At 37.9% G+C, this 25681-nt stretch overlaps 1 protein-coding gene across 1 annotated transcript in view; it reads right to left on the reverse strand.

The window, feature by feature from the left end:
- CDYL (chromodomain Y like) overlaps window positions 1–25681 on the reverse strand; it is a 101722-nt gene that overhangs the window by 1569 nt on the left and 74472 nt on the right. Inside the window, exons 3-6 of the mRNA XM_082499006.1 lie at window positions 10213–10469; window positions 9474–9646; window positions 5921–6131; window positions 349–492 (exon numbers count right to left, since the gene is read on the reverse strand). Of these exons, the coding sequence (XP_082355132.1) occupies window positions 349–492; window positions 5921–6131; window positions 9474–9646; window positions 10213–10469 (785 nt within the window). The remainder of the gene's footprint in view (window positions 1–348; window positions 493–5920; window positions 6132–9473; window positions 9647–10212; window positions 10470–25681) is intronic.

Below are 25681 nucleotides of genomic sequence, written 5' to 3' on the forward strand. Positions count from 1 at the left end.
AGTTCTTAGGGCAACTGTTTACACTGTTAATTAGAATATGTTGGATTTACGCAACTATGTTAAACCCAAAATATATTGTAAAGAGTCCAATACTGTTTTAATGTTCTTAACCACAATGTACTATGGCATATTATACAGTCAGATAAAAACTTAAAAAAAATCCTAAAAACACCCAGAAACAAAAAGATATGTAAGAATATGTTAAAAGATGTTGCTATATGAAAATGCAATCCTTGTTTCATGAAAATGGTCTTTTTTTAGAAGGACATAATGGTGTAGTCTAATAATACTTCGATTCTTATTAATCTAATTATAAAAATGTATGGTAAGAAAATAAAGGAAACTTACAACTGAATTACATGTGACAAGTTCCTTAATTCGAACCATTACTTCTTGTGTGAATGTTCCCGGCCAAAACACTTGAGAGACGAGTCCTTTGGCACAAGCTTCTTGCGCAGTCAACTTCCTTCCACTGAACAACATTTCATTGGCCTGAAGGGATAAAAAGTTACTTCTGGTATGAAATGTAATGAGACAAAACTCATTAAAGGAAAAATGTTCAAAACAAATAAGGAAAATGCCTGCACTATTTGAAATAGTTTTATTATAGCTCTTCCAACTTTTAATTAATAAAGAAAAAGACTTGCCTATAGATAGCTGGTTGGTGGTGTTGGCTGTACTACGTCAATATTTATAAAAATATGGAGGCCTATGTTTAAGGGTTAAACATGTAAACGTCTTTTGCCGTTTCCCATTCATGAATGTTCATTAGCTCTAGCTTTCTTGCCGTATTGCTGACTTGACTAACTGGATATGTGGTACTAGGTTATAATGCCTGGCAGATCTGTAAAACAGCAATGAATACATTCAGCTTGCCCTTTATAAGAACGTTAGTTGCAGCAATGACATCTTTGCTAAAAATCTACATTATCGGTAAATTGTAAAGATAAACCCAGTTTCCGTAGTAGGCCTCCCGGGAACTGCTAGTCTTGGTAGAAAAGAATAGTTAAATATTTAGCAACTAAAATGTGTTTGAGTACTGAAAATGTTTGAAACCTAAATATATGGTTTATTTTCAGTACTTCTCAAAAATCTTCAGCAGTATTTCAACATTTAAAATGGCTGGATGATCTTGGCATTTGACCTCCAAAACCCACCAATGTGAGCAGGAAATATTCCAATTTCTGATCAAATTCATGGAAAATAAATATTCCCATTTTATTCAGTAGTTCAACACTGAACAGATAAATCCTTTCAAAAGCTGATTTAGTAGTCTTATTAAAAAAAAAAAAAACACAACAGTATTTAAAAGATCTTGTACATAGTTAAAAGGTACAGAACTACTATATTCTATGCTATAAGGTGATCTCTAGTTCTGTAAATCTTTTTGATTTGTAATTATCATACATTTCACTATTTATCAGCTTCCCCATTCAAACTTCATCCTACAATCATTTCTGCTGAAGCTTTAAGTCTACCTTTAATGAAGTTTCTTATATAGTTAAACTTTTTGTTTGCAGTGACATCTGCATGGAAACAGCCAGTGAGGATTAAAAAGTCAGAGTAATTGTCAACCTCAAAAAAAAAAAAAAAAAAAAAATCAGTTTTACTGTTTCTTAATGACTAATTTACATTGAAAAATATGACAAACCCATCACCGGACTCTTGGAATATGGGAAATAAGGCTGTTATAAAACACCCAAACCTGATAGGTATAGCATTTTTGAGGACAAAATTCTGAGTTTTTTTTTTAATGTTTTCTAATACTGGACATTTTGGTAACTACTACAGCAACTTTCAGTTAAGGATCTCAAGTTATCTAATTACTGCAGGTAGTGTTTCTAGTATTGCCATTTTATACACAAAGAAACTTGAAAACTCAGAGGTCTATTACTCGACCCATTGTAATGAAATAAAAAGTCTAGGTTGCAACTCCCAGTCCATTAGGCATGTAAAAAAAAAAAAAAAAAAGAGAGATGTTTCCTAGGATCTTTTACATAAAACTTATCATCCGCACATCTCATAAGTTTACATGGAAAGTTGTGATTCACGTAGTTTAAAAAACAAGAAACCTCAAATTAAAGGTAGAAATTATATACCCCTATAGTTCTACCTTCTGTGAAAGCAAAATCAATTGTACAAGGTTCATTATCACAACCATACCTTCTAATTTTCCAGATTATATGTGAATGATACTAACCTGAAACACTAGCCAAAAAATCAGTGATATACACAAGTCTGTCTAAAGACAGGAATCATTTTCCTAAGGAGAGATGGAAAAAAAAATCTTCCAAAATAATTTTAAGAGATACTTAACATTTATATTAAAGATCAAAATGTGAAGTCAAGAGTTGGGAAAGTTAGAAATTTGTCAGCTGGGCAGGTCTACATAGTCTTCACATGCCTCTTTGGTAACAAGGATAAAAAAGAATCCTAGAAAACTGTATATTTTTTTTTTTTTTTTCCTAAAACTCAGTAGCAGCTGCTGAGTTTTCCCAAATGTGAAAAACCACAAATGGTACTAGGGCAGTTATCTTATTGCTGCCAGCTGCAACACAGCAATAGGAGAAAAACTTACATGAAATGAGCCCTCCCATTAGTGTTCTTAGTTGACAGGCTTTGAAGGAGGCTGGTTTGCTCTTGCATCTTCACTTTTGATCTATACACAATGTATGCCAGACGCCCACTACTAAACAAGTTTTAATCATATAATCATGCCTTGTATCTGCTGTGAAAGTTAACAGACTTGGTTACTTTCCAAGAAATTAAATCATAGAGTTGTTTGGGTTGGAAGAGACATTTAAAGGTCATCTAGTCCAAGCCCCCTGCAATGAGCATTCTTAAAATGGTTTGCAAGGGACTTTAAAGATCATCTAGTTTCACTCCCTGTTGCCACAGGCAGGGACACCTCCCACCAGACCAGGTTACTCAAAGCTCCATCCAACCTGACCTTGAACACTTCCAGGGATGGGGCATCCACAACTTCTCTGGGCAACCTGTTCCATGTGCCTCACCACCCTTACAGTAAAGAATGTCTTCCTAATATCTAATCTAAATCTACCCTCTTTCAGTTTATAACCATTTCCCCTCAGTCCTGTCACTGCATTCCATGATAGAGAGTCCCTCCCTATCGTTTCTGTAGGCCCCTTTAGGTACTGGAAGGCCACTATAAGGTCTGCCTAGGGCCGTCTCTTCTCCAGGCTGAACAACCCCAACTCTCTCAGCCTGTCTTCATAGGAGAGGTGCTCCAGCCCTCTGATCATCTTTGTGGCCCTCCTCTGGACTCATTCCAACAGGTCCACGTCCTTCTTATGTGGAGGGCTCCAGAGCTGGATGGAGTACTCCAGGTGGGGTCTCACCAGAGCAGAGTCAAGGGGCAGAATCACCTCTCTCAACCTGCTGGCCACAATTCTTTTGATGCAGCCCAGTATATGGTATAATTGGATAAGAATACAGCATATGGATAATACAGCAACAGAAATAAAGCTGATGATTGATAAAATATTTCATTAATATAAGATTCTCATTAACAACCTTAATTTTCTACTCAGTCTGTCTTTCTCCTTCCACAGAGGAACATCACTGGGGCATCCTCTGGCCTCTTTTACAGCAAGTGCTTTGAGGGTCACAGGGGACCTTTCGTGCACCCCCACAGGCACTAGCTGCCATAGTGCAAGTGAGCTGTGGTGCTCCATGACCTGGTCTCTAACGCCTGAGACCCTGGCTGTGATGTGGACTACAGACGCTATGGAAACGTGTATCCCTCATGACTGACAGAAAAGCGTAAGATGCTGCCAAGAAACCAACAGGGAAAACCAATACGTGAAGCTTGATCACATGGCTCCTGTGCTTTATAGCCAGGACCAGAAAAACAGACCAAGACCTCCCCAGCAGACACACAATAACGTGTCTCCCCAAACAGACCTCACCTTAATCTCTATTATAAATTATTTCCAAAACCTAAAAGCCAAGTTTAAGAATCCTTCTCAAATTCTTGGTATTCCCAATACAGTATCAGTTTTGAATCCTAGGGTCCGGGCTTCAGATTTCCTGAAATAATTAACTCTGTTGAACATGTTCTGTTAAAAAACCCTCCATGGCAGACCTCCTCACCAGCCAAGACTGACCTGGTAGGGAAGACATTTCCAGCAATCTTGCGATTGAAGATTTTTACATAACTGCTGATGATAAAAAGAACGCACTGAATCTGATTTACAAGAGTTAAGGGTGGGACTAGTACTTCTGAATTAAAAATTGTTACAAAAGTATTATGATGCATACGGAGGCCTTAATTCTTTCTTTTGTATGATATTTTAATTCCCCCACCCCGAATGTTTCTCATCGCACTCACACCATCTTTTCTTTCTGCTGACTTCTCTCTCCCTTTTGTAGATAGAAAGCATGTTACTTTATCAAAATTTTCAGTATAGATTCTGACTATATTTCCTGGAATCTGCTGTTTAAAGTCCAACTTTGTCCCGCACAGCATTGACATTGCTGTACTGCAGGGGGTCAAGGATAGTATGAAAACAGTGGATATTTTTTTTTTTTTTTCCTTTTTGCACTGAATATTATGGAATTGTTATCACTGGAAGCTTTCAATTAAAGTAAGTCTTTATATTGGAAAATGAGAGCATTCACAAACACATGAAAGAGTATACTAGGGAAGAGCTTCTTGTGGTTTTTTTGTACAACTTCTAAAGAAAGGAGAAGTAACAATCACAAGTCTCTAAAGGACGGGAATGGATGGAATGGATGGATGAATAGATGGATGGCCAAATAAAAAGGGAAAGGAACAATCAGTAGTTTGAAACATGCTAAGATATTAAAGATATTCTTATAACTGTTAATCTATTTCAGTTACCTTTTCTGTTTTCTTCTAACAACTAAATCCAGACATCATACAGTTAGTCATTAGATCTGTTCAAACTGATGCTTTTAATATATTGAAATCTGTATTTTTATAGCAACAGATACCTACAGGGAAAAAGTGGCTTTTATAATAAACAGTAATTTAGGAAAAACAAGTGTAACTACAAGCACTTGTTTCATACTGCTACTATTCAACTTCAAATTGGAATGGGACATAGGTCTAACAGTTTTCAAAGAACACAGCATAAAAAATAGTAGGCAACATGAATAAAATGTAGGTAAGAGATTTTAAAATAGGTTTTTATTACATTTGATTCTTCCATCTAATTGGAAAGGAGGAAAAGGGATAATCTGTAATATGTGGCTTATGTTTTCAGCAGCAATGCAAAGTGTTATCTTTTTTCTTTTTCAATCCAGCAATACTGTAAATTGAGTGCAAGACTGAAAAAAAAAAAAAAAAAAAGCTTCACAGAGGTGATTGGGACTGATTATTTCTTGCCTAACACACTAGTGTTAAACATCAGCAGAGATCTACCGAGTGAGGAAGTTCGACGTGACTTCTTGAAAACAAGTGCATGAAAGCTGAATTACTTGTTTTGCATACTAGCATAAGGCTGCTAATAGCTGGTGATGCAGTGCGCTGCTATGTAACGACACCGAGTGCAGAGCAGCCCATTCTCTGCTACACTCTAATGCTGTGCTGAACGCAAGACACTGGTGGCTGGTCCTTGTGAGGCGTCAGCAGGGAAGATATGTCCTGCATACCAGGACATAACCTTTCTGCCACCATCAGGGTTAAGGGTGCCCATGACATGGGATTAGGTCCCGGGCCTGCTTTCTGTTCTGGTGCGCACAGGTGAAGACTAGGTTGTAACATCATGGAGCAGAGAAGCTATAAATACTGGCTTCTCGTGAAAGGTTTTCATGAGAGAAATAAGAAAATAAAGAACAGACAATACAGCAAAGGTAGAAAGTCTTGAAATCACTCTGGAGAAATTATCACAACTGCATTGTGAAGCTGTCAGCCCCTACCCTGCAAGCTACTTACAGAAGCCAGGCCCATTATCCGGGGGAATGTAAGGGATGAACATCCATCTGGACTTTGTCCAAAAGTAGTGTATGGTGTCTGAAACCATGCCTTCTCATTAGCCCAAACCACATCACACAGAGGCAATATAGATGCTCCAAGTCCAATGGCTGGGCCATTTACCGCTACAATGATAGGCTTCTTAAACTGAATAAAAGTATTCACAAAATTCCTGAAGAGAAAGAGAAACATGCATTCACTACATATATAGAAAGAGTAAAATATACCAGCCCTTGAAAACTCAGTAATAATTCATCTCCACAGTAACATCACTTTCAAAACCAACCTGATAACCTTCCATGACCAGGTGGTTAGCTCGGTGGATGAAGGGACAGCAGTGGATATTGTCTACCTAGGCTTCAGAGTGAGGTGCTCAGCACTATCTCCTATAAGACTTTCATAGACAAGCTGTTGATGTATGAGCTGGATGAGCAGACAGTGAGGTGGACTGAAAAATGTCTGAATGGCTGGCCCAGAGCATGGAGATCAGTGGCACAAAATCTAGTTGGAGGCACATAATTAGTGTTGCACCCCTGGGGGTCAGTGTTGGGTCCAGTACTGTCCAACAGCTTCATTTGTGATCTGGAGGATGGGGCAGAGTATACCCTCAGCAAGTTTGCTGATGATCCAAAACTGGGATGATACACTGGAGGGTCGTGTTGCCATCCAGAGGGACCTCAACAGGTTGGACCTCAGGAAGTTCAACAAGGGGAAGTGTAAAGTCCTCCACCTGGGGAAGAACAATGCCAGGCGCCAATATATGCTGGAAGCCAAACAGCAGCTTGGCAGAAAAGGACCTAGGGGTCCTGGCACACACCAAGTTGAACTTGAGCCAGAAGTGTCCCTTTGTGCCAAAGAAGGCTAATGGTAATCTGGGCTGCATTAGGAGGGTTGCCAGCAGGTTGTGGGAGGTGATCCTTTTCCTCTGCTCAGCATTGGTGTCCAGTTATGGGGTCCCCAGTGAAAGAGAGATGTAGAGCTACCCAAGATGGTCTAGCAAAGGGCCACTGAGATGACTAAGAGACTGGAGCATCTCTCATGTGACCAAAGACTGAGAGAGCTGGGACTGTTCAGCCTGGAAAAGAGAAAGCTTAGGGGGATCTCATCAATGTGTATATATACCTGAAGGAAGGATGCACAGAGGATTAATCCAGGCTTTTTTCAGTGGTGCCCAGTGATGGGACCAGAGGCAGTCGGCACAAACTGAAATTCAGGAAGTTCCCTCTGAACACCAGGAAACACTTTCTTACTGTCAGGGTGACTGAACAGGTGGCCAGCAAGATTGTGGACTCTCCATCCTTGGAGATATTAAAAAAACCTGCCTGGCCATGGTCCTGGGCAACCTGCTCTAGGTCACCCTGCTTGAGCAGGGGCAGGTTGAACAAGACAAACTCCAAAGGTCCTTTCCAACCTCAGCCATTCTTTGATTCTGTGAAAGCCTAGAATTTCTCCCAGCCCAAAGCAGCACAGTAATTAAGCAGCTCTGGATTTAATGCCCCTCCTACAAGAACCATGCTTCTGGTGTATTCACATGCCTCACAGCCCTCTCTGAGATGAGGCTGTAGTCATACCTCACCTCTGGGCACCAAAACCATGGTTACAGCCCTGCTTGGTCTTCACTGTGTTTATGTATGACATTGGTATAAGGTAGCTATCTATATTTTTAAGTGAAGGTGTAAGGTGTATAGGTATAAATGAATATAAGGAAACTCATTAATGCTTTGCTCAAGGAGTATTTCTGGACTTCTGGGAGACAGCTTTTCTAAATAAATCAATCTGCCTTTTTAAATTATGAACAAGCCATACACAGTAGAGCTCCATTATCACTTACCACACACCTTTAAACTTCCCCTCCTCATGTCCCTCTTTTGGTTGGTCATAACGCTATGGGTGCTATGCTACTAAGTTACAAATGCATATTCTTATCCTCATTATCAACACAAAATGACAATTCATTCTAGTACCCACAAAGCACGGATGCTTACATGCTCCTCTGTTCTCAAACAGTAAAAGGTCTTAGCAAAAAGTAAGTGTGTGTGTAAGTACATACGTATTAGACCAAGTAGACACTTCTGAAACCTAAAAGTCAAGGTGCAGGTATTTCTCAGTTAATAGCTACCACGTATAACAAATGAGTTGTCCATATTTACTTCAAGTACATGACAAATTCTAATGAGAATACAATGTACAACATACAGTTGTCAGCACCTGCAAAGCATTCCTTGGCTCTGAATGACAGATGATTTCTCATTTTGGTATTAGATGCTGAAATATGGGATTATTATCAAAATTTTAGAAAAGGGGATTTAGTGGTAGTTTTAAAGATTGCTCTTTATCTGTGTTACATGTTTTTGTATTTCTGCAAAACAGGATACTTTTACTGTATTGCATCCATCCCTAAAGGTTATCATGCTTCTTAACTCATTCTAGTGAACTGTAATCAATGAATGCAAAAAAATTTCTGGAACAATCTTACGCAAGTCATCATAAAAACAACCCATCCAGAGATGAAAATTTTAATAATGTCTGAATATTCCAGAAGACCAAATCTAGCCTATATATGAAAAATACTATTATTATGTTTGAAGGGGGAGAGTTCGTAGGTGTTTTAAGTTACTTTTATCCATTTTATTAACAATAAATAAGAGGTGGCAAATCAGGCTTCTGGAAGTGCCTGAATTAAACTAGTCACAGAAGCTCAGTGTTCAGAGCCTCTGTTCCCTGGCCACATCTGAAGTCACTGCATGACCAGCTTCTACATGGAATGACTGAAAAAAAAAAATATGATTGAATGATTGAAAAAAAACCAAAACTATTATCATCTCTGTGAGCCAACTGTGCCTCGAATGAAACTGGCTTTACATGTTACAAGGCCTTTTTTAGGGACATGAAAATTGATAATGACAACGGAACATAGGTCTCTGAAGGAATATAGGTACTCGGGAAGCATACAAGAGCCCAGGCCCTCAAAACCAGTGTTCAAATGATACTTGTTTTTCCTGTTAAAACATGTCTCCAAGATCCATACTTTTGTCCATATATATTCCTCTAGTTTTTAATAATTCAACTAATTTTGTTTAAACATTAGGTTTTGTACCTAGCATTGGGATTATGTTCACTACTATTAATCTACTCCTCTAAAATATCCATCATTTCACTGCTCTGAATGTACTATATTAAGCTACTCATCCAATGCCCATCTTGTATTTGTGTGTTGAATTTGTTTTCCTGAAACTCTATGGCTGTTAAAGTCTTTCAAAATTGGTTTCAACTGGAGGAGTATTACCATACTACCAGTTTTCACAGTTAAATTTTAGCAGTAAAAATAGAGATGCACAAAATGACAACCCAAATAGAAAGGGACAGGGTGTATAAAGAAGTGCTGCACACTATATCACATAACAGGTGAATGTCTGAGATCTTGTCGAACTGGAGGCTTTTGACATAAAAAGATAAACCAAGCCAGACTACATGATGAATACCCACTCAGATGACTGAAGAGAATCTTACATACCTAATAGCTTCTGCCATTTTAGTGCTTTCTTTTTTTCTATCATCTGTTAAACGTCGTATAAAATAAATAAAATCAAGACCACAGCAGAAAATGCTACCGACTGCACTGAACAGCACAAGTTTACTGTCATCTGCAGCTGCTGTGTTCAGTGCACTTTGGACTTCCTTCATTACCTGAAAGAAAAAAACCAAATTCATTAGAATCTTTTTATTACATCATTAAAAAGTAGCATACTGTTCTCCTCCCCTCTTCCCCCATGAGATCTCAATCTTCGCCATCTTTATTTTTTCCTTAGGATCCACTCAATCATCATATTAGAAAAATTCACTTTTTTCATTATCCCCAAATAAGAAGGTTTAAAAAGAGAGAGTATTAGAAGCGTTGCATTTCAAAAAAGTAATTAGACTAAGATAATGAAATCATTAGGAAAAGATCTATTGGATGTTATCTGTAACTAAAGCACTCATTCAACGTTTCTGTAATTTGGACAGCAGATGGCACATGCAACTAGTTCAGAAAAAAAGAACTTTAATTCAGGCTCAAGCTTGTTTCAAGTTGCACTTCATAAATCGCCATGTCTTATAAGAGACAGTACATCTATAAGTTCAGATAACGTAGTTAAAACTCAACTGAACTACACTTAAAGTCAGTTGTAAGTGTAACATCTTGCAAGCAACAACTTGAGACTTAGAATTCCGTCAGCACCCTCCCTCCGTCCCCAAAGTAGAATTATTCTGACCTCTGGATTTAGTGAATTATTTTCAGATGATTTTGTTGATAGCAAAATGTGTGTGAATCCATCTTGTTTCCTGACAACAATGTCTCTGTACCGGTACGCACTCTCCGTTTGTCTCACGCTGAAACGTAGCCTTTTGTCAAAAGGTTGATCTCTCCTGTCATCAATAAACCTTCGTTTACTGGCTGTCACTCCTGTTACAGATGTCTGTATGTTGGTTGTACCATTGGCTGCTAATGCTTCCATAAAGGTGGATGTACCTGGAAATAGTTTAAATAACATTTTATTAATTACATGTTATTAGCTCAGCAGTTTCAAAATTCCAGTTAGCATGAAAACACGCAAGTCATATTAAGAACACACAGTAAATATGAAACTCAGTCCCCTGGACGTTACTGAAACGTTACACTGTGCACAGAGCAAAATTAAAGTGACAAAGGGATCCCACAAATTCATTTTACGTTTGTGAGAAAATACATTTGAAACAAGCCAAACCGACCAATCATCATATGCTTATTTTTAGAAGGAAGGCAAAGGTTTATTTAGCATTCCTAATACCAGTGCACTTCAGTAGGTTAACACTCTGCTTTCTCCCTTTCCAACATCTTTAAGGTGTCTAATAGCATCAAGATTGCAAAGAGAAAGCAGAAGCCTATTGTTTCAAATGCCACTAAAGTTAACACAGAAGAAAACGAGACCTACAATAAGACAGATAAAGAACGTGATTGACAACATCATATAAAGCATAATAGTCTTTAATGAAAATGTAAATGAAGAAATACAGCCTATACTTCTGTGAGAGGGAAACGAGACCCATGCAGTGACTGATATTTTAATGGATTCATAGACAATGAGGTATTTCTCAAGTCTAAACAATTTTTGCTATTAGAATTGGCAAATAGAGCATTGTGTCTTTCTGGGCTTGTTCCCAGTCACTTAAACAGACAGAATTTGAAGGCACACAAGTAAACAGGTCATTCCTCATGACACAAGAGGGCCAGGTTTTTCTATACTCCACATTAGAAACTAATACCACATAATTAGCATTCATAAGAGAAAATAAGAACATCTTGGATCTATAATACATCTGCACGTTAAAGTCTCCATGTAAAATCTCCATAAAATTTGTCAGATTAAAGTAATGGAGTATGCGTGGGGGGAAGGGACAGTAGGGTTAAAATGTTGGAAAAATGTGTTACAGGCCAAGATAGGAAAGTTTTAAAAGCTTTTTCCTGAAAATGAAGGCCTGAGACTTTGTTAAAATCTACTGGAAATCCACAGCTCTTATCTCACAAACAGGTACTTCAGAACATCATGCATATGATGTCTTAAAAAGTAAAGTTAAACCATGTATAAATAAGTTGTTAATTAAATGCCATTGATGGATTTTGCTTAATTTGTCATTATCTTTCTGAAAAAGCTATATTTTTAAAGTTCTGATAATATGTAATGCTATGTGTGGGTTGGTGGTTTTTTGTTTAGGGGTTTTTGTTTGTTTGTTTGTTGTTAAAAATAATAATACAAACATTTATCCTATATCTCCACATTTTAATTGTATTCAAATGTTTCTTAATTTGACCTGTATGAAGCATGAGAGATATTAAGAGAAAGACTAACGAAAATTAAAATTTAGAACATTATACATTTTTCTATTTATATTTCAGAAACTTCCTTCAGATATAGGTGAAGTCTTTATATCAGATATTTTAAAATAAATAAATCTTTGATTATAAATCTATTATGATTAATTAAGCAAGTCTGTCAAAGGAGTGATAAAATAATAAGGTTTTATTTTACTTTTTTAAGTCTTTCTTGTTGCAGTAGTGATTTAATCCTCCTACCATATCACTCTTTGTGAAGAAGTTAAAAACTAAAGATTTTTCAATTGTTTAAAGTGAAGAGTAAGAAATCGAATTCAGTTTGTTATCAGTCTCAAAGACAACAGAGGTGAACAAAATGAAACAGAAAAATTAATATTTCATATTGTCACAGAAGTTTCACATTTATTCCTAAATTTTTCACAGCTTATCAGATTCCCTTTTACATTTCAGCAGAATAAATAAAAATTTGATTCATACCAAACATGAAATTGATGAGGGATGCTTTCGATACTTTTCCCTTCTAAACCACACCATGTTGATTACATTCCTTTAAAAGATTTCCCTTTATAGGGAATTTGCAGGAACACCACTGTTGCCCCATATTTCATTAGGAACAGGGATGAAATGTTATCACTGGCCACAATGGTTTGTTTTTCCATAGGAAAGGTAAATTAAAACAACTGAAATCAACACCTCCGATTTCTAAACCCTGATTTAAGATTTTATGGCTTCTGTCCTAGCCATAGTGAAAAACGTGGAGAACGAGGAGAGCACAATAGATAAGGCTAAGCCAAATAAAAAAAAAAAGTCAGTAAAGTTGTGTTAGAGCTTTGAGTAGATCTTTTCCCACGACTCATACTTCCACAGACGTACTCAAATACCAGAAAATTACTTTTGAGATGTAAGAGCAAATGATTATACACTTTGAGACACAAAACTTTTGGCAAGAGAGACCAAGATGTAAACACCACACACCACTTTTCATGCTTATTGAATTGGCAAGAAACCTTCTGAGTTTTTATATAAACTCTGTCTGCACTTGTCAATAGCTGCAGTTTCAAACCACAAACAAGGGACAGCTGCAGTTCAGCGGAAGAAGTCTCCTACATCCAATCTTGCAAACACACTTTTAGGATACTTAGATTGGAATCAAAAACCTGTCTGCTTTAGAAACCGTACCTCTGCAGAGGGACTTTTGGCCAGCTGGTACAGATTAGAAAATGGCACCAACAGAGTTAAAATACATTAATTACTGTTTGTCATTATCACTGTAAATTTGTGACTTTCTACACCTTAAATCATAGGGGGCTCTTTCTTTTGACATTTGGTCCTCAAGAGTGAAGATACAACTCGGAGACATAAAGCAGTACTTCATGCTACATATAAATAGGCAAGGGTCGCATCACTGGACTGTCTTGGACATGTGCTGCAGCAAATGAGGATGAAAGTAAAAGAAATAGCGCCAGAGAGAATTAACTGTATTGCCACAGATTTCCTCACATGAAAATTTTGCATTGAGGTTACTTATTTTCAGGTTGCTTACAACTATATTTTACAATTTTAAAATAGAAATGTCATAACAAACCAAAAGCAGTTCTGCTTTTTAATACGTTAATGGCAAAAGCATATCAAAGACAAAACCACCACCACAGCCCCCTCCTTGCAAGCTGAGCCTTCCAGAAACAACAAGGGCTTGGAAAAAAGAGAATTTACACTGGATATTGTCAACTAATGCAGAACTATGTTTTTCTTTTAAGAGGTAGTTCCAACTGCAAACTGTTAATTAATGTGATTTTTTCAAACGTGAAGACATAATTCTACTGCGCAAAGCTTCACCATACAGATGTAAAATGAAATTAAGAGGACTACTTGGTTTTGCAGCTGCCGATCAAAACTTGATAACAGTCACCATTTTCATGCAGCTGCTCTTAGAGAAGAAAAAAAAAAAGCTATGGGCCACAGATAAGAAAGGAACTGGTCTTATTCAAGAGGAAGAACGACACAAAATACAGAAGTTGGAAGAGGGGCAGACCAGCAAAGGTATCATCACCCCCATTCCACTGGCAGAGGACAGAAAAAAGCCACCTCTCCAAAATATGAGGGGGATAACAGTTAAAATGCACGATGCCAGACATCTAGATAAACAGTTACAAACAAAACAAGTAACACACAACTTCACAACAAACTAAAAGTTACAATCCCAAGCTCCTCTCTAAGCCATCCATGCCCCACTGTTACTTTCTCCCAAATTCTGGAGAAGTTCAGTTTAGCTCCCATAGCAAGCCTCGAGTACAAACACTCCCCCTCCCTGCAACAATACTGGGGATGCATCCAACCAGGTGCTCTAATGACAGCCAAGCCTCTTGCGTACGCATCTTTGCCAGTACGCATGTACTTGTGGCGGCATTAATCCAAAGGTTTGCCTGACAGAGTATGCCATTTCTGAAAGGCTTAGGATGGATGTCTGAGGAATGAGCATAAGAAGATGCGAGGTGTGAACGATGCTGTCTGAGTATCTCCAGCCAACTCCAGCCACGAGAAATGTAGAAATTCCTAAAATTTTCATGCTCAGAACCATAGGGTGCACCCAAACCATATAGTTAAATCCTTATCCCCCATGGGACTGTCCAGTTTACGTTCAAAACCACTATGGTTTTGTCTTCAAAAGTATCTTTTTGCAGTAAGTTGCAGAACTTACATCTTAACTTTCTTTGTCCCTTTCATCACATCCCTTCTCCAGATTGATTAGTCTCAGTCTTATTTACCCTTTCTTCTCCCAGAAGCCAGTCCAAGCCCATCGTTCTTCTCCATGCCTCTTCCTCTTCTACTAAATTTTGGAACAGGTTCCAAAATGGCACATAGTATTCAAGATGGGGATTTATAACATGGCATATTCAAGCTTTCTCTTGTCCTCTACTCCTTTTCCATAATGATGTCTTTTTTTTTTTTTTTTTAAACAAGTGCTGAGCAGGCGTTTGCAGCAAACTACCCAAAATAAACCCAATGCCCTTTTCCTGAGCAGTAACAGGTAGTCAAGAACCAGTCATTGTCCAGGCATGGTTTTATGTTTTGCTATAGGCATAGTTTTACATAGAAGTCTGTTTTGTCCCCTTATTACTTGGCATTCATCTGCACTGAAAGCAATCTCTCATTTGAATTATGAAATCACTCGGTATTTTCAGGTATGTCTGCAGTGCTCACAAGGAGCTTTGGGGACCCTCCCTTGCACCTTTGCTGTACCCTCACGCACCAACCATGTCCACTCCTACACTAGGTGACGAAATGGTTAATGAGAAGCGTCCCACTTGAACAAGCAAATGAAAAAACATGAGCAACAACAATTTCTTAAAGTGTTAACTGCAAAAATAATGCTGTAATTGTAACTGATTACAACTCAAGTACTGGAGAGGGAAAAATATGATCTGCAAAACTGACTAGGAAAAAAATTTTAAAAAAAGAAAAAGAATCAGTGCTAGAAGTAAGTTGCATTTTTTCCAAAGTCCTTTCTATACTTTCACTGCTTTATAGTTCCCTGTATATATTATCCATAAGACCTGACATCAATTGTCCAGTGCAGGTTGCCTCATGTTCCCTTTTTGCCTACAAACAGTGGTATTTGCTACATGTTGATATGTGCTAGAAAGCTCTAACTGTAAACACTGTTAAGCTCTTCCAGTCTTAACTCTGCACTACATCAAATATTTCACACAGTAAGACACCAAACCCAGGCAGTGATGCCGCAATGCAAACATAATATATAATAGCTTCCAGTAATTTTTCCACCTCTGCTTCAGCAATTGCACAGCAAATATTTCTTAAAATTGCAGTGTATTGGCACAGATTATAGAAATTCAAAATGATGGTTCCAAAAAAACTATCAAAACCTTACGTGCTCCAAAAAGTGACTCTATATATCTGCTTGCTTTTTTGTCTGAGTATCTGTATTTACAGCACTTACATTTTAGAATCAAACAAAGGTTCCAGCTTCCTTTGAATGTTACTATAAATATTAGTAAGAAGAAAAACAAAACTGAATTTATTGTACATTTCACCTAAAATACTGTTTTGCTCTGTGTTTGTAAAAGAGCATTCAGAAGGTATAAGTCGTTTCTGAAAGAAAGATACACTTACATCCTTCCAGAATTCGGTGTTCTACTGATGCAGCGCACAAAACACCAGTGCTACCCATAGTAAGAATAAGCTGCGCAAACCCCAGCATCAGAGCAGGCATGCCCGAAGACGCCTGGGAGGAGAAAGGGGTGGGGAAAGGGTGATACTTCTTCAAATTATGGGCTGCTGATCGCTGTAATGCTCTGCCGCTGGTGTTGAAACCTCCTCGCAGCTCTTACTGTTGGGAGGGGGTGTGTGTGCACTGACTTTATCTTTTCAAATAAAATTAACCACTTCTTGATCCTGTTTCTAGGAAATAGTCACACAGGGAACCAATTAGCTGTTTGTTCAGCCACCTTCTGTTGTTTTTAAAAATACATGAAGAATGTAGTTTTTAAGCACAGACTAACAGGGAAATTGTGGTAGGACCTGGCGGAACATCAGCAACAGGTAACTACAACTCAGCAGCGAACAGTCCTGCAGTGGCTGGCAGGCTTGGTTGTCAACATCTATTTTCAATTCCTAAGAAAGCCACTTTCTCGTGCCTTTAATTCCTCTTTTCCTTTTATTTTGTGTAGATGTTAATTTTAAATGCCATTTTGAAACATTGCTCCTGTAAAATCTACGTTTCTTACAGGACACTATTGTTGTGGACAAAATTAACACGAGGAGAGAAACACACGGATACATGTGTACCCTTGGTAATATTTCTCTACTCAAATAAGAGTTTTTCAATCCTACACCAGTTTTCATCTTGGCTGCCATACCACATTTAGAGTAATGTAGTAGCCATTTTTTTCCTTCTGTAGAAAGTTTTCTCTGTTTCTTTGATTACTTACATCATCAATCAAATACATTTACATGTTTACAATGATACTGTTAGGAAGATGGCAGCGTTACTGGTTGCACTGGACATATGTTATAAGCTATTTAATTATTTTTGCTTTTGAATGTCTTTCCTTCTCAGAGCATAAGCGTCCATGTAAAGATAAACTCTTAATGCCAACCAAAAACGCAACTCATCAGAACATAAAATCCTAGTACTGAAAGTAGACAATCATTACAATAGAAAACAGCATCTCCCCATTTTCAAGTTAAATAGGTTTACCTTAGTCTGACTACTTTGTCATGTAAGTGGAAATAAAAGAAAGTTTACATCCCTTAAAAAGATGTGAATAACAAGGTACTAGACCTAACATTTAAGACCATGGTTAAGACCATGCCCATAAAAACAACAAGGGTAATATTATTCATGTAATTTGGCAACAAAGGTTTTAAAAAGTCTGATGAAGTTTTACTACCTTCAAGAAGGAACTCTGCATTTTTATGCATAAGACGTGCTGTCTTACAGTGGAAAAAAAATGCCCCCTCTTAACAATTGCAAAAAGCTTTCTAAATACATCTCCATTCTTATTATTTCACTGGAAATATATAAACAAACATTCCTCAAATAAGCAAATTCTTTTTCTTCTTTACCACGGCATGAAGATAAATTAGGATTGCTCTCTTCTCTCCTTCCACTTCAGTTTTAGACTCATTTTGTAGTGATTTTCTTCCATTGAATCTATAGTTAAGATGCTACTGACAAACAGAAAAACAGTGCACATGATCATTCTCACCATTTTAGCTGTTATTCAAGGTGACTGCAGGAAAAAAAAAGGAAAAAAAAAAAATCCCGTGCCCTTCTGATATTACTCCAATCAAGTAATCCTAGCCATATTTCACTGTAGCATGCACCAAAGTATTTGATGGGAGAAGCAAAGAGATAGTTGTGTTTCTTTTTCCCCAGAAATCAATACAAATAAGAAAAGCCTTCCCCAAGTTACAGACTCCTTTTTTGGGTCTTTTAACACTGGAAACATTTCATAAGGAAGAACTCTCCTATCTTGTCCTTTGATATTCTTGGACCTGCACATTATGATACCGCAGCATTCATTCCAAATGCTCTCAAATTTGAGAGCTAAGTAAGGACATCTCTTGGGGCTCGTCTATAGAGGAAAGCTATAGCAAAATAGGTTAAGGTTTAAACTCAAAGTATATCCAGCTATTTCACACTAACTCTTTAGGTGAACACATTTTGTATTAAGAGCACTTCACTGCAATTTAATCCAATCTTCAAAGTGATCCAAAAAAATGGCTCTCTTGATGGGGAATAAGAGCGCAGTAATGTAAGGCTACCCTAGAACAGATACTGCCAAAAGACATCCCAGGCAGTTTCCTGTATAGACAGGATCATACACGTGCTATGTACATGTGACATAATTCTTGTAAAGACATAAAACCTTTCTAAATCATTTTAGCTAAATTATTAATGAGATTTAGATAGATGGCCATAGCATCACTATGTTGGCAGAATTCTTTCATTTACCTTCTTTTTGAAAGCAACATGTCAATAAGTATTCACATTTCACTCTTATCACATAGATGAGGCTTTAAATACCAGAGTTTGCAAGAACTCCATTCACAACTGCCCACAGAAACATTTGGCATTGCAATGCAGAAGAGCAGTAGGCAAAGAGGGCTAGAGGGCTTTCAGAGTTTCAGGACACGGATGTGTATGTATTGAGCTTTATTACAGGTGACCCCAAGCTCTTGAGGGCTCTGAGTATCTGGAGTGAGCATCCCTGCTGGGAAGAAGCATCTCTGTTTTTACAGATCTACCTCAAAGAGAGCGCCTTTCCAGCCGCTCCCTGACATCCGTCATTAATAGAAGATGCCTCGAACATTCAGCAACAGCTTCATTAAGAGCCGGCCAATGAATAGATTACCTGAAGCCATATGAGCTTGCAGCAGAGAGGCCATCTTCTAGTACGCAAGTGCATGCAGCTGTGCGCCTTAACAGGGCCAGCTATACCCTGTACTTGGGTAGCCTGCAATACAGAACCTTGCTGGCTGCTACTAACACAGGCAATCCGTTCTGCAGCAGCACCCCCTTATCAGAAACTACTGACCTTGACAGAAGTAACTGGCTGGGGTGGGAAGGGGAAGCACAAAGGAGGAGTCTCTTGAGTCTTTAGGGTATCTTTTAGAGATGAACGGCACATTCAGCCACGCATGTGCCAAGCAGGTTCTTACTTTTGACTCAGAGGTACTCAACAGAGAGTAGTCTCCACTTGGAGGGTCAAGAATTTGAGCCAAGATTTCTGAAATACCCTGCCTTTAGGCAAAACACGCAACTGCTATTTACACCACATCTAAAGAAGCATTCACAAATTGTTCTAGAGGCAATCTCTCCCCCGGTTTTCCCAATATTCTGGGAAAATAATCCCACATTAAAAGCAGGATGATGAAAGGTATCTTTGGGTATCCCATGCAACAGATGCTGCATAGTTAGATACTCTGAACTGAAAAAGTGATTCAGAACAGCATATCCCCTTGCCAAATTTGTCCTTTATTGTTGGAGAGGAATAAATCCCAAATATCTACTGGCAAGAGCTGAAATGAGGTATGATGGAAAGGAGTAAGTAAATACAACCTGTGTTCTCAGGCTGAAACTGATTTCTCCTTCTTGCTTTTGGCAATACTAGCTAGGATCAGAAGTTATGTGAGGACGTGCTTGAACTGGAGAATACCCAGAATTCCTTATTCTCCCTATATTAAATAATAATAATAATGAACAAACAAAAATAACACCACTGCTGCCCCAAGCAAACAAACAAAATGAAAAACCAAACCAAAAAAAAACCAACCCTCAAAAAACCACCCCAAACCAAAAAACCCAGAGAAAGTCCTATAGTCAACACTAGGAGACTTCTGAGAGTAAAAGACTTGGATCAGATGCTTTGCATGAGGAAAACTTACATGATACCCTCCTCAATTAGGCTTTGTCCTGTATCACCGCAGGCAACTACTAGAAAACACAGGAGGCATTTGTCTCCACATCATCTTGCCTCACAGCTTGACTTCAGTACAAATGGTACAGTTCTCCACGTTGTGGGATTTGCAGAGATAGCAAAGATCTTGAACATGGCCGTGAGTCTTGGAAAAAATGGCCATCATAAGAAAATGTTTTCATCAAATTTTGAAATTGAGAATATAGTGGTAAAAAAGCAAATCAAAAAACGACGTCCAAGGTAAATCATGAGAAAATACCCAGAGCTGAAAGTAGTGAACAGAGAAGGCAATGCTCCCATCTCAGCCAGCAGCTGGGAGGAACTGGATGCAGGAGCTGCCCTTACACAGCAGGATGGATCGCACATGCGTGGGCTGTGTTTGGGTTCATACTCTTCATATTCCTAAGGAAAGCAATCAGCTTCTCTTTAAGACCTTAGGCTTTTATAAATATGACAACAGTCAATGAAGTAGAACAGTCTATCAAAGTGAAAAATCTCACAGACAAAAAACCTAAACTGATAACTCCATAAAGCACTAATTAAGTAGTTAACACATGCTGCCATGCATAGAAAATGATGCGGAGCTGCTGAAGTGGCTTCCCTCAGGCTATAGAGCAAGTCAGTATAGAAGCCAGGATTATTAGTTACAGGTGGTCCCAGTCCCCAAAAGCTACTTTCCCCTGTAAAAATCTGCTTTTAAAAAGTACTGGATTTTTTCTTTCCAGAAATTAAATGTATCTAGATTAAAGTACAAGTAGCAATATTCATACTATTTCTAGTCAGAAGAGACAGCTAAGGAAGCAACAGAATAAGCACTATGTGATATTTAAGTGGGACATAATGTTTCAGCAGCATCAATATATTAATATGAAACCACAGCCTCTAAAAAACTACCAAAACTAATAACAGGAGGCTGAAATTCTGAAGGAGGGGGAAAAAATAAATCAAGAAATTACAAAGTTACAGATGTGGCAGAGAAAAAAAACACAATGTGGTTTAAGGCAAATTTCAGAACAGGTTTAAAAAGACAAACCAGTGAAGATCTGCCTCAGAGAGCAGGACTTAGCTACTATCAACCATGCCAAAAACAGGGAAGGCTTATATAGGTACCATAATGCCTGTTGCTACGCAAACCTAAGAACAAAATATATCATATTTGATGCTTTAAATCACAGTGTGCAGTGGCCTCAGAGAGAATTTTATAGTTTGTATAGCTGGTAGTAGTCAAAGAAACCTTACTTTCCTATGTGGAGGTAGGAGTACATCTTTTCACAGAGTCATACTGGTGTGATCATAGTTCAAAAGTAAATTTGTAGATTTTTAAAAAAAACATTATCACTGCAAGTGCATGGAAGGACTTGGGTCCACAACCTGGTAATTTGAGAAAGCAGAGGAAAAAAAATTAAAAATCTCGACTTGTATTTTTGGCTTGGGAATTGTTGGAATTCCAATTGGTGCAATCACAAGTCCAATGTTGAAGCCTTAGATGTTCAGTGGGAAGTTCATAAAGCTGTGCTTGGACTTACATTTACTAAGAGGTGGTTCGTGGGTGATGGGCTTTAAACATCTTTAGATACAGTAGACTCCTAAAATACTAAATCCTGCCATTAAGAATACACAGAGAAGCCAAAAATATCAGAGGAAGTCACTACATAAAAGACAGAAGAATTACTATTAAGTAAAGCAAAGATTGTGTACACAAAAATAATGTGACTAGTACATAACTAGTCACAATTGGGAGCTCAATTTTAATTTGGAAACCATTGAAAACATGTCATAGATGAAACAAAATGATAGATGAATTACACAACTGGTTGTTTCCTGAAGCCTGCCAGGGACCCACCTGTTCAAGTCAGATTCCGACCACTAAACAAAGAGAGTAAAGAAAATAGAAACAGAACAGTATCAGCAAATGGAATCGAATTTTTATTTCTACCAAGATGAATGCTGGGCAATTTTAGATAAATGTGTTACGTAAAAAGGTATTGCATTAAATACTGGTTAGACAAATAGAAAGACACCCCAGTCATAAGGAAAGGGTATATAAATGGAACTAAACTTATACAGTAATTGAATGATTTTCTTCAGGAGTGAGATGTAGCTTCAATTAACTCCACATGGTTAAACAGATCAATAAGAACTGAGGGGAAAAATAGAATATGCTATACTTACAAGAAAATAGGAAGTAAAGAACACTGGGAAGAATACAGGGAGATGCTAAAACAGATAAAGAACGGTATTAGAAATGCAAAGTAAAACGCTAAAGTTCTCATAGTTACAGATGCTAAACACAAATTATTTTTCCAGTGATAAAAAAAAAAAAGAGAAGAGGATTAGACAAAAAAAATAAGAGAGTGAAATGTAGTGTAAGTTACAAAGTCAATTAAAGTATTAGTGGGGAAACGAGCATGCCATAAGAAACCAGAAAAGATTTATCATGTGCATGAATACATTGTACATATAACAAATGACAGACTAAAAGGCTTGAAACATGACAAGATTGCTGGCTTACAGTAAAAAAGAGAAACAGACAAATGTGATAGTCCGTATAAGAAATGTATCATAGTAAGTGAAATACCTCTGAGACTTGCTTGCTTAAAGACTAGCAAATTTGGAGGGTACCTTGAATAACAAGACCTGTATTGATGTGATTTCAGAAAGAGTTGGAAAAAAAAAAAAAAAGAAGCCTTAAACCTCTGCTGTTTATTTCTGTTTATAAACAAGATTGCTCTCAAAGTCACGTTTCAAAAGTGCCCTTCCAATTAAAACCTGCTGGGGATCAAAAGAAATACTCAGGAGAGCCATACTGGATAATGCAGAGAAATTTCATCTTCATACAAGACTTCACTCATTACTTGCCATATATTTTACCAATATTTTGCAGTTTCATACCATACATCAGAACCCTTCCTATCATGTACACATACATCTAATGTAAATGTCAGGATTTTAAAATAATATCTTAACACAGGAGCAACCCTATTTTGCTCAGCATCAAAGCTGTATACATAGAATTATTCTTAGTGATATAAAGTTGGAAATCTATTGAAAAGTAAAAATTTTCTATCTAAAATTAATTTTACCTTATAAGATCCTAAAACATGAAAGTTTCTATTGATGCCAAAAAGTGGAAGTTAGTAACAACAAAGATTTCAGGTTTATTGTATGCTAAGAATGGTAGCATTCTCTGTCACTGGGAGTTTCATATACAGAGTTATAATAAACTCTTCATCTCCATTTGATCTCAGCATATGTTGCTATATCACTAGTACATTGCCATAAGGTCATCTGTTAAATGAAAAAGATATTGCTTATAGTTTTCTATTCTGTTATTATCTATACATCAACATATTGGTGATTTACAAACCCAAACACTTGGTCCATTTTTAATTACTGTGGTAGAGGACTTTTCCAATATAGCTTCATCACAGAAGATACCACACTATCAGATATTTCCCCCCACAGCTCAGTTAAAATACTATGGAGATCTCATGGGAATTTATCTTCAAGATGTTCTTTTGAATCATTATAATTAACAAAAGTGCTGCAGTGTGATGATCTTACTTTTTCATTAATTCTTAAACAACATTATACGCTTACTGAAATTTCAAAAAGAACGAATGTAGTGTTTTGTTAAAAAAAAAAAAAAAAAAAAAAAAGAGGATTACCCCCCCCTTTTTTTTCCTCTGTCCTTTCAAACCAGATAAGAGACTACAAGCAAGCAGCAGAATGTTCATATGCTGCCTCAGATGAGGCCAACACCGCAAATGTATCATCCAAGTTCACCCCTGCTACAAGGGGGAAGAAGTCTGCCACACATCTGTCCTTGGGCTCAACTGTTCTTGCCAGCAGACTGGCACTCCATTTAGCTGGCAAGTTGAGGAAAATCAGCTAAGAACCTTCCATGAACCTCACCGCACCCCTGTGATCTAGGCAAGCAGGCACATACTGAATTACTTATTGATACTTAAGTACCAATCTAGTTTATATAACATGAAAATTAAGATTTGTTTCCCTCCACTGCTCTTTTTCTTCTGTGTCTTGTCTGCCAGATCAGAAACAATTCACTCATTGCAGGTATTTCTGTCTAATTGAGGAACAGGGCAGCTGGTTTCCTTGGTACCTTCCCTCCCTCCACTGATACATCTGCTGAAAAATTCCACAAGAGCTTCCAAAGTTAAACCAAATCACAGTTTAAAACTATTTACCATCATCAGTGTTTTTATCCCATTTGACTTTCCTTTCCTTTCCCAGACTTCCGTAAGACAACTGGAATCCTAACCCAAATTTACAAAAAACATGCTGTATAGTTCAACTATCGCAGAATATCTGGGAAAAAGTATTAGTGTTTTTGTACTCTGGGCTCATTATTTGGGCAGAAATATCAACTTATGACTAAGTAGCAAGAAATGAGTAATAAACCGACATAAACAAATGAAGACATGCCAAAACCCCCGCAAAACCTGACAACATCCATTTAGCAGCAGGAACAAGCCAAACATTTTTGCAGGGTGCACTGGGTTAGCTTTCGGCTGGATCAGTTCCTGAGTGCTGCTGCTGACCAAGCAGGGCAGCGAGAATGCGTGGGGAGGGAGTGGTGGAAAGAGAGGACAGGATAACGGAGAGTAACATGAAAAGGACGTCTAAAGAGAACAGCAACACATTTCTCTCAAGTTTAAATAATACACTGGCTAGCAGATAACAATTATAAAAACTAGGTATTTCCTCATGCAACCCATTTAATTATGAGATTGAGCCCCAGTATTGCAAAACAAACTCCAACGCTACTGACTTATCCACATCGGAAACTGGCAGAATTGAAATCATCAGAGAACAGTTATCATTGTAGCACTACATACTCTTTCATGCTCTACAATCTAAAGCATTTAACAAAACCCAAACAAACAACAAACTGCTGTGAATCTATCTTCTAGTATTTCAATAAACATCAAGATTATGAACTAAATTTGCAAGCATAAGGTAACTTGCAGTTTAGAACAGATCTGTGGACTAGTTTATTTATACTGTAGAAAACAGCCTGGGGTGTAAACTCTTCAAACTTTCCCGAACAGAAAAATCATGAGGAAAAACTGTTGCCCGTATCTGCAAGGGAAATAACAGCACACTTCACTGCTGCCATCAATTTGTAGTTTACCAATGCTTACCTAGAAAGCCAAGAAATGAGAATAGTTGTCACGGAAATGAAAATGGCATCAGAAGCAGACAGGATGTTCCGCTAAGACATGAGCTAGAGTGGGAGGCAAAGCCACGCATCAAATGAGGCTGCCACGGCCTGCAGTGGGATGAAGCACGAACGGGGACAGTCAGAAGTGCGACTATTCATCACCACCTCTTCACAAAGAGGGTCTTCCCTCCCTGCTAGGTCTGGGACTGTCCCTACAGCATGACTTTTGACTGTAATGAATTCTAGGGTAAACTGCATGGAATAGGAAAGTAGATGAACATTCAAGCTGAGGGTCCACAAATCAGCCTAAAAAAATGCACCAGTAAGCCCCTGGAAAACATTGTTAGAGAGTGCCCTGACATCTCCAAGAATAACATTAGCACAATATGTACTCAAAAAGATGATTTTGGAGTTTAGTTGCTGACTTTGTCGGCCTTTTGAAGGACACAGAGAACAGTGCAACTGATACAGCCCCTAAAGCTGTTGGGAAAGTTGTTTTTTTCTAACCTAATGGCTACGGTAAATAGTAGACTTCATGTCAAAACGCATTCCTTCTACATGCCATGACGTGTTGTCCATCATTACCAGCCCACGAAACAGCTTTGTTTTCAGAGAGAGACTCACACCATGCCTCTCTGGGTGGTTCTCTCACAACTGCTCCTTCCAAAGACAAGTCTTTCACCATGCGTCACGCTATGTATACCGGCCAGCAGGCAAAGACTTTCCCTATCTTTTAGGCTGGT

This window comes from Vanellus vanellus (genome assembly GCF_965231255.1).
Source record: "Vanellus vanellus genome assembly, chromosome: 2".
Lineage (NCBI taxonomy): Eukaryota > Metazoa > Chordata > Aves > Charadriiformes > Charadriidae > Vanellus > Vanellus vanellus.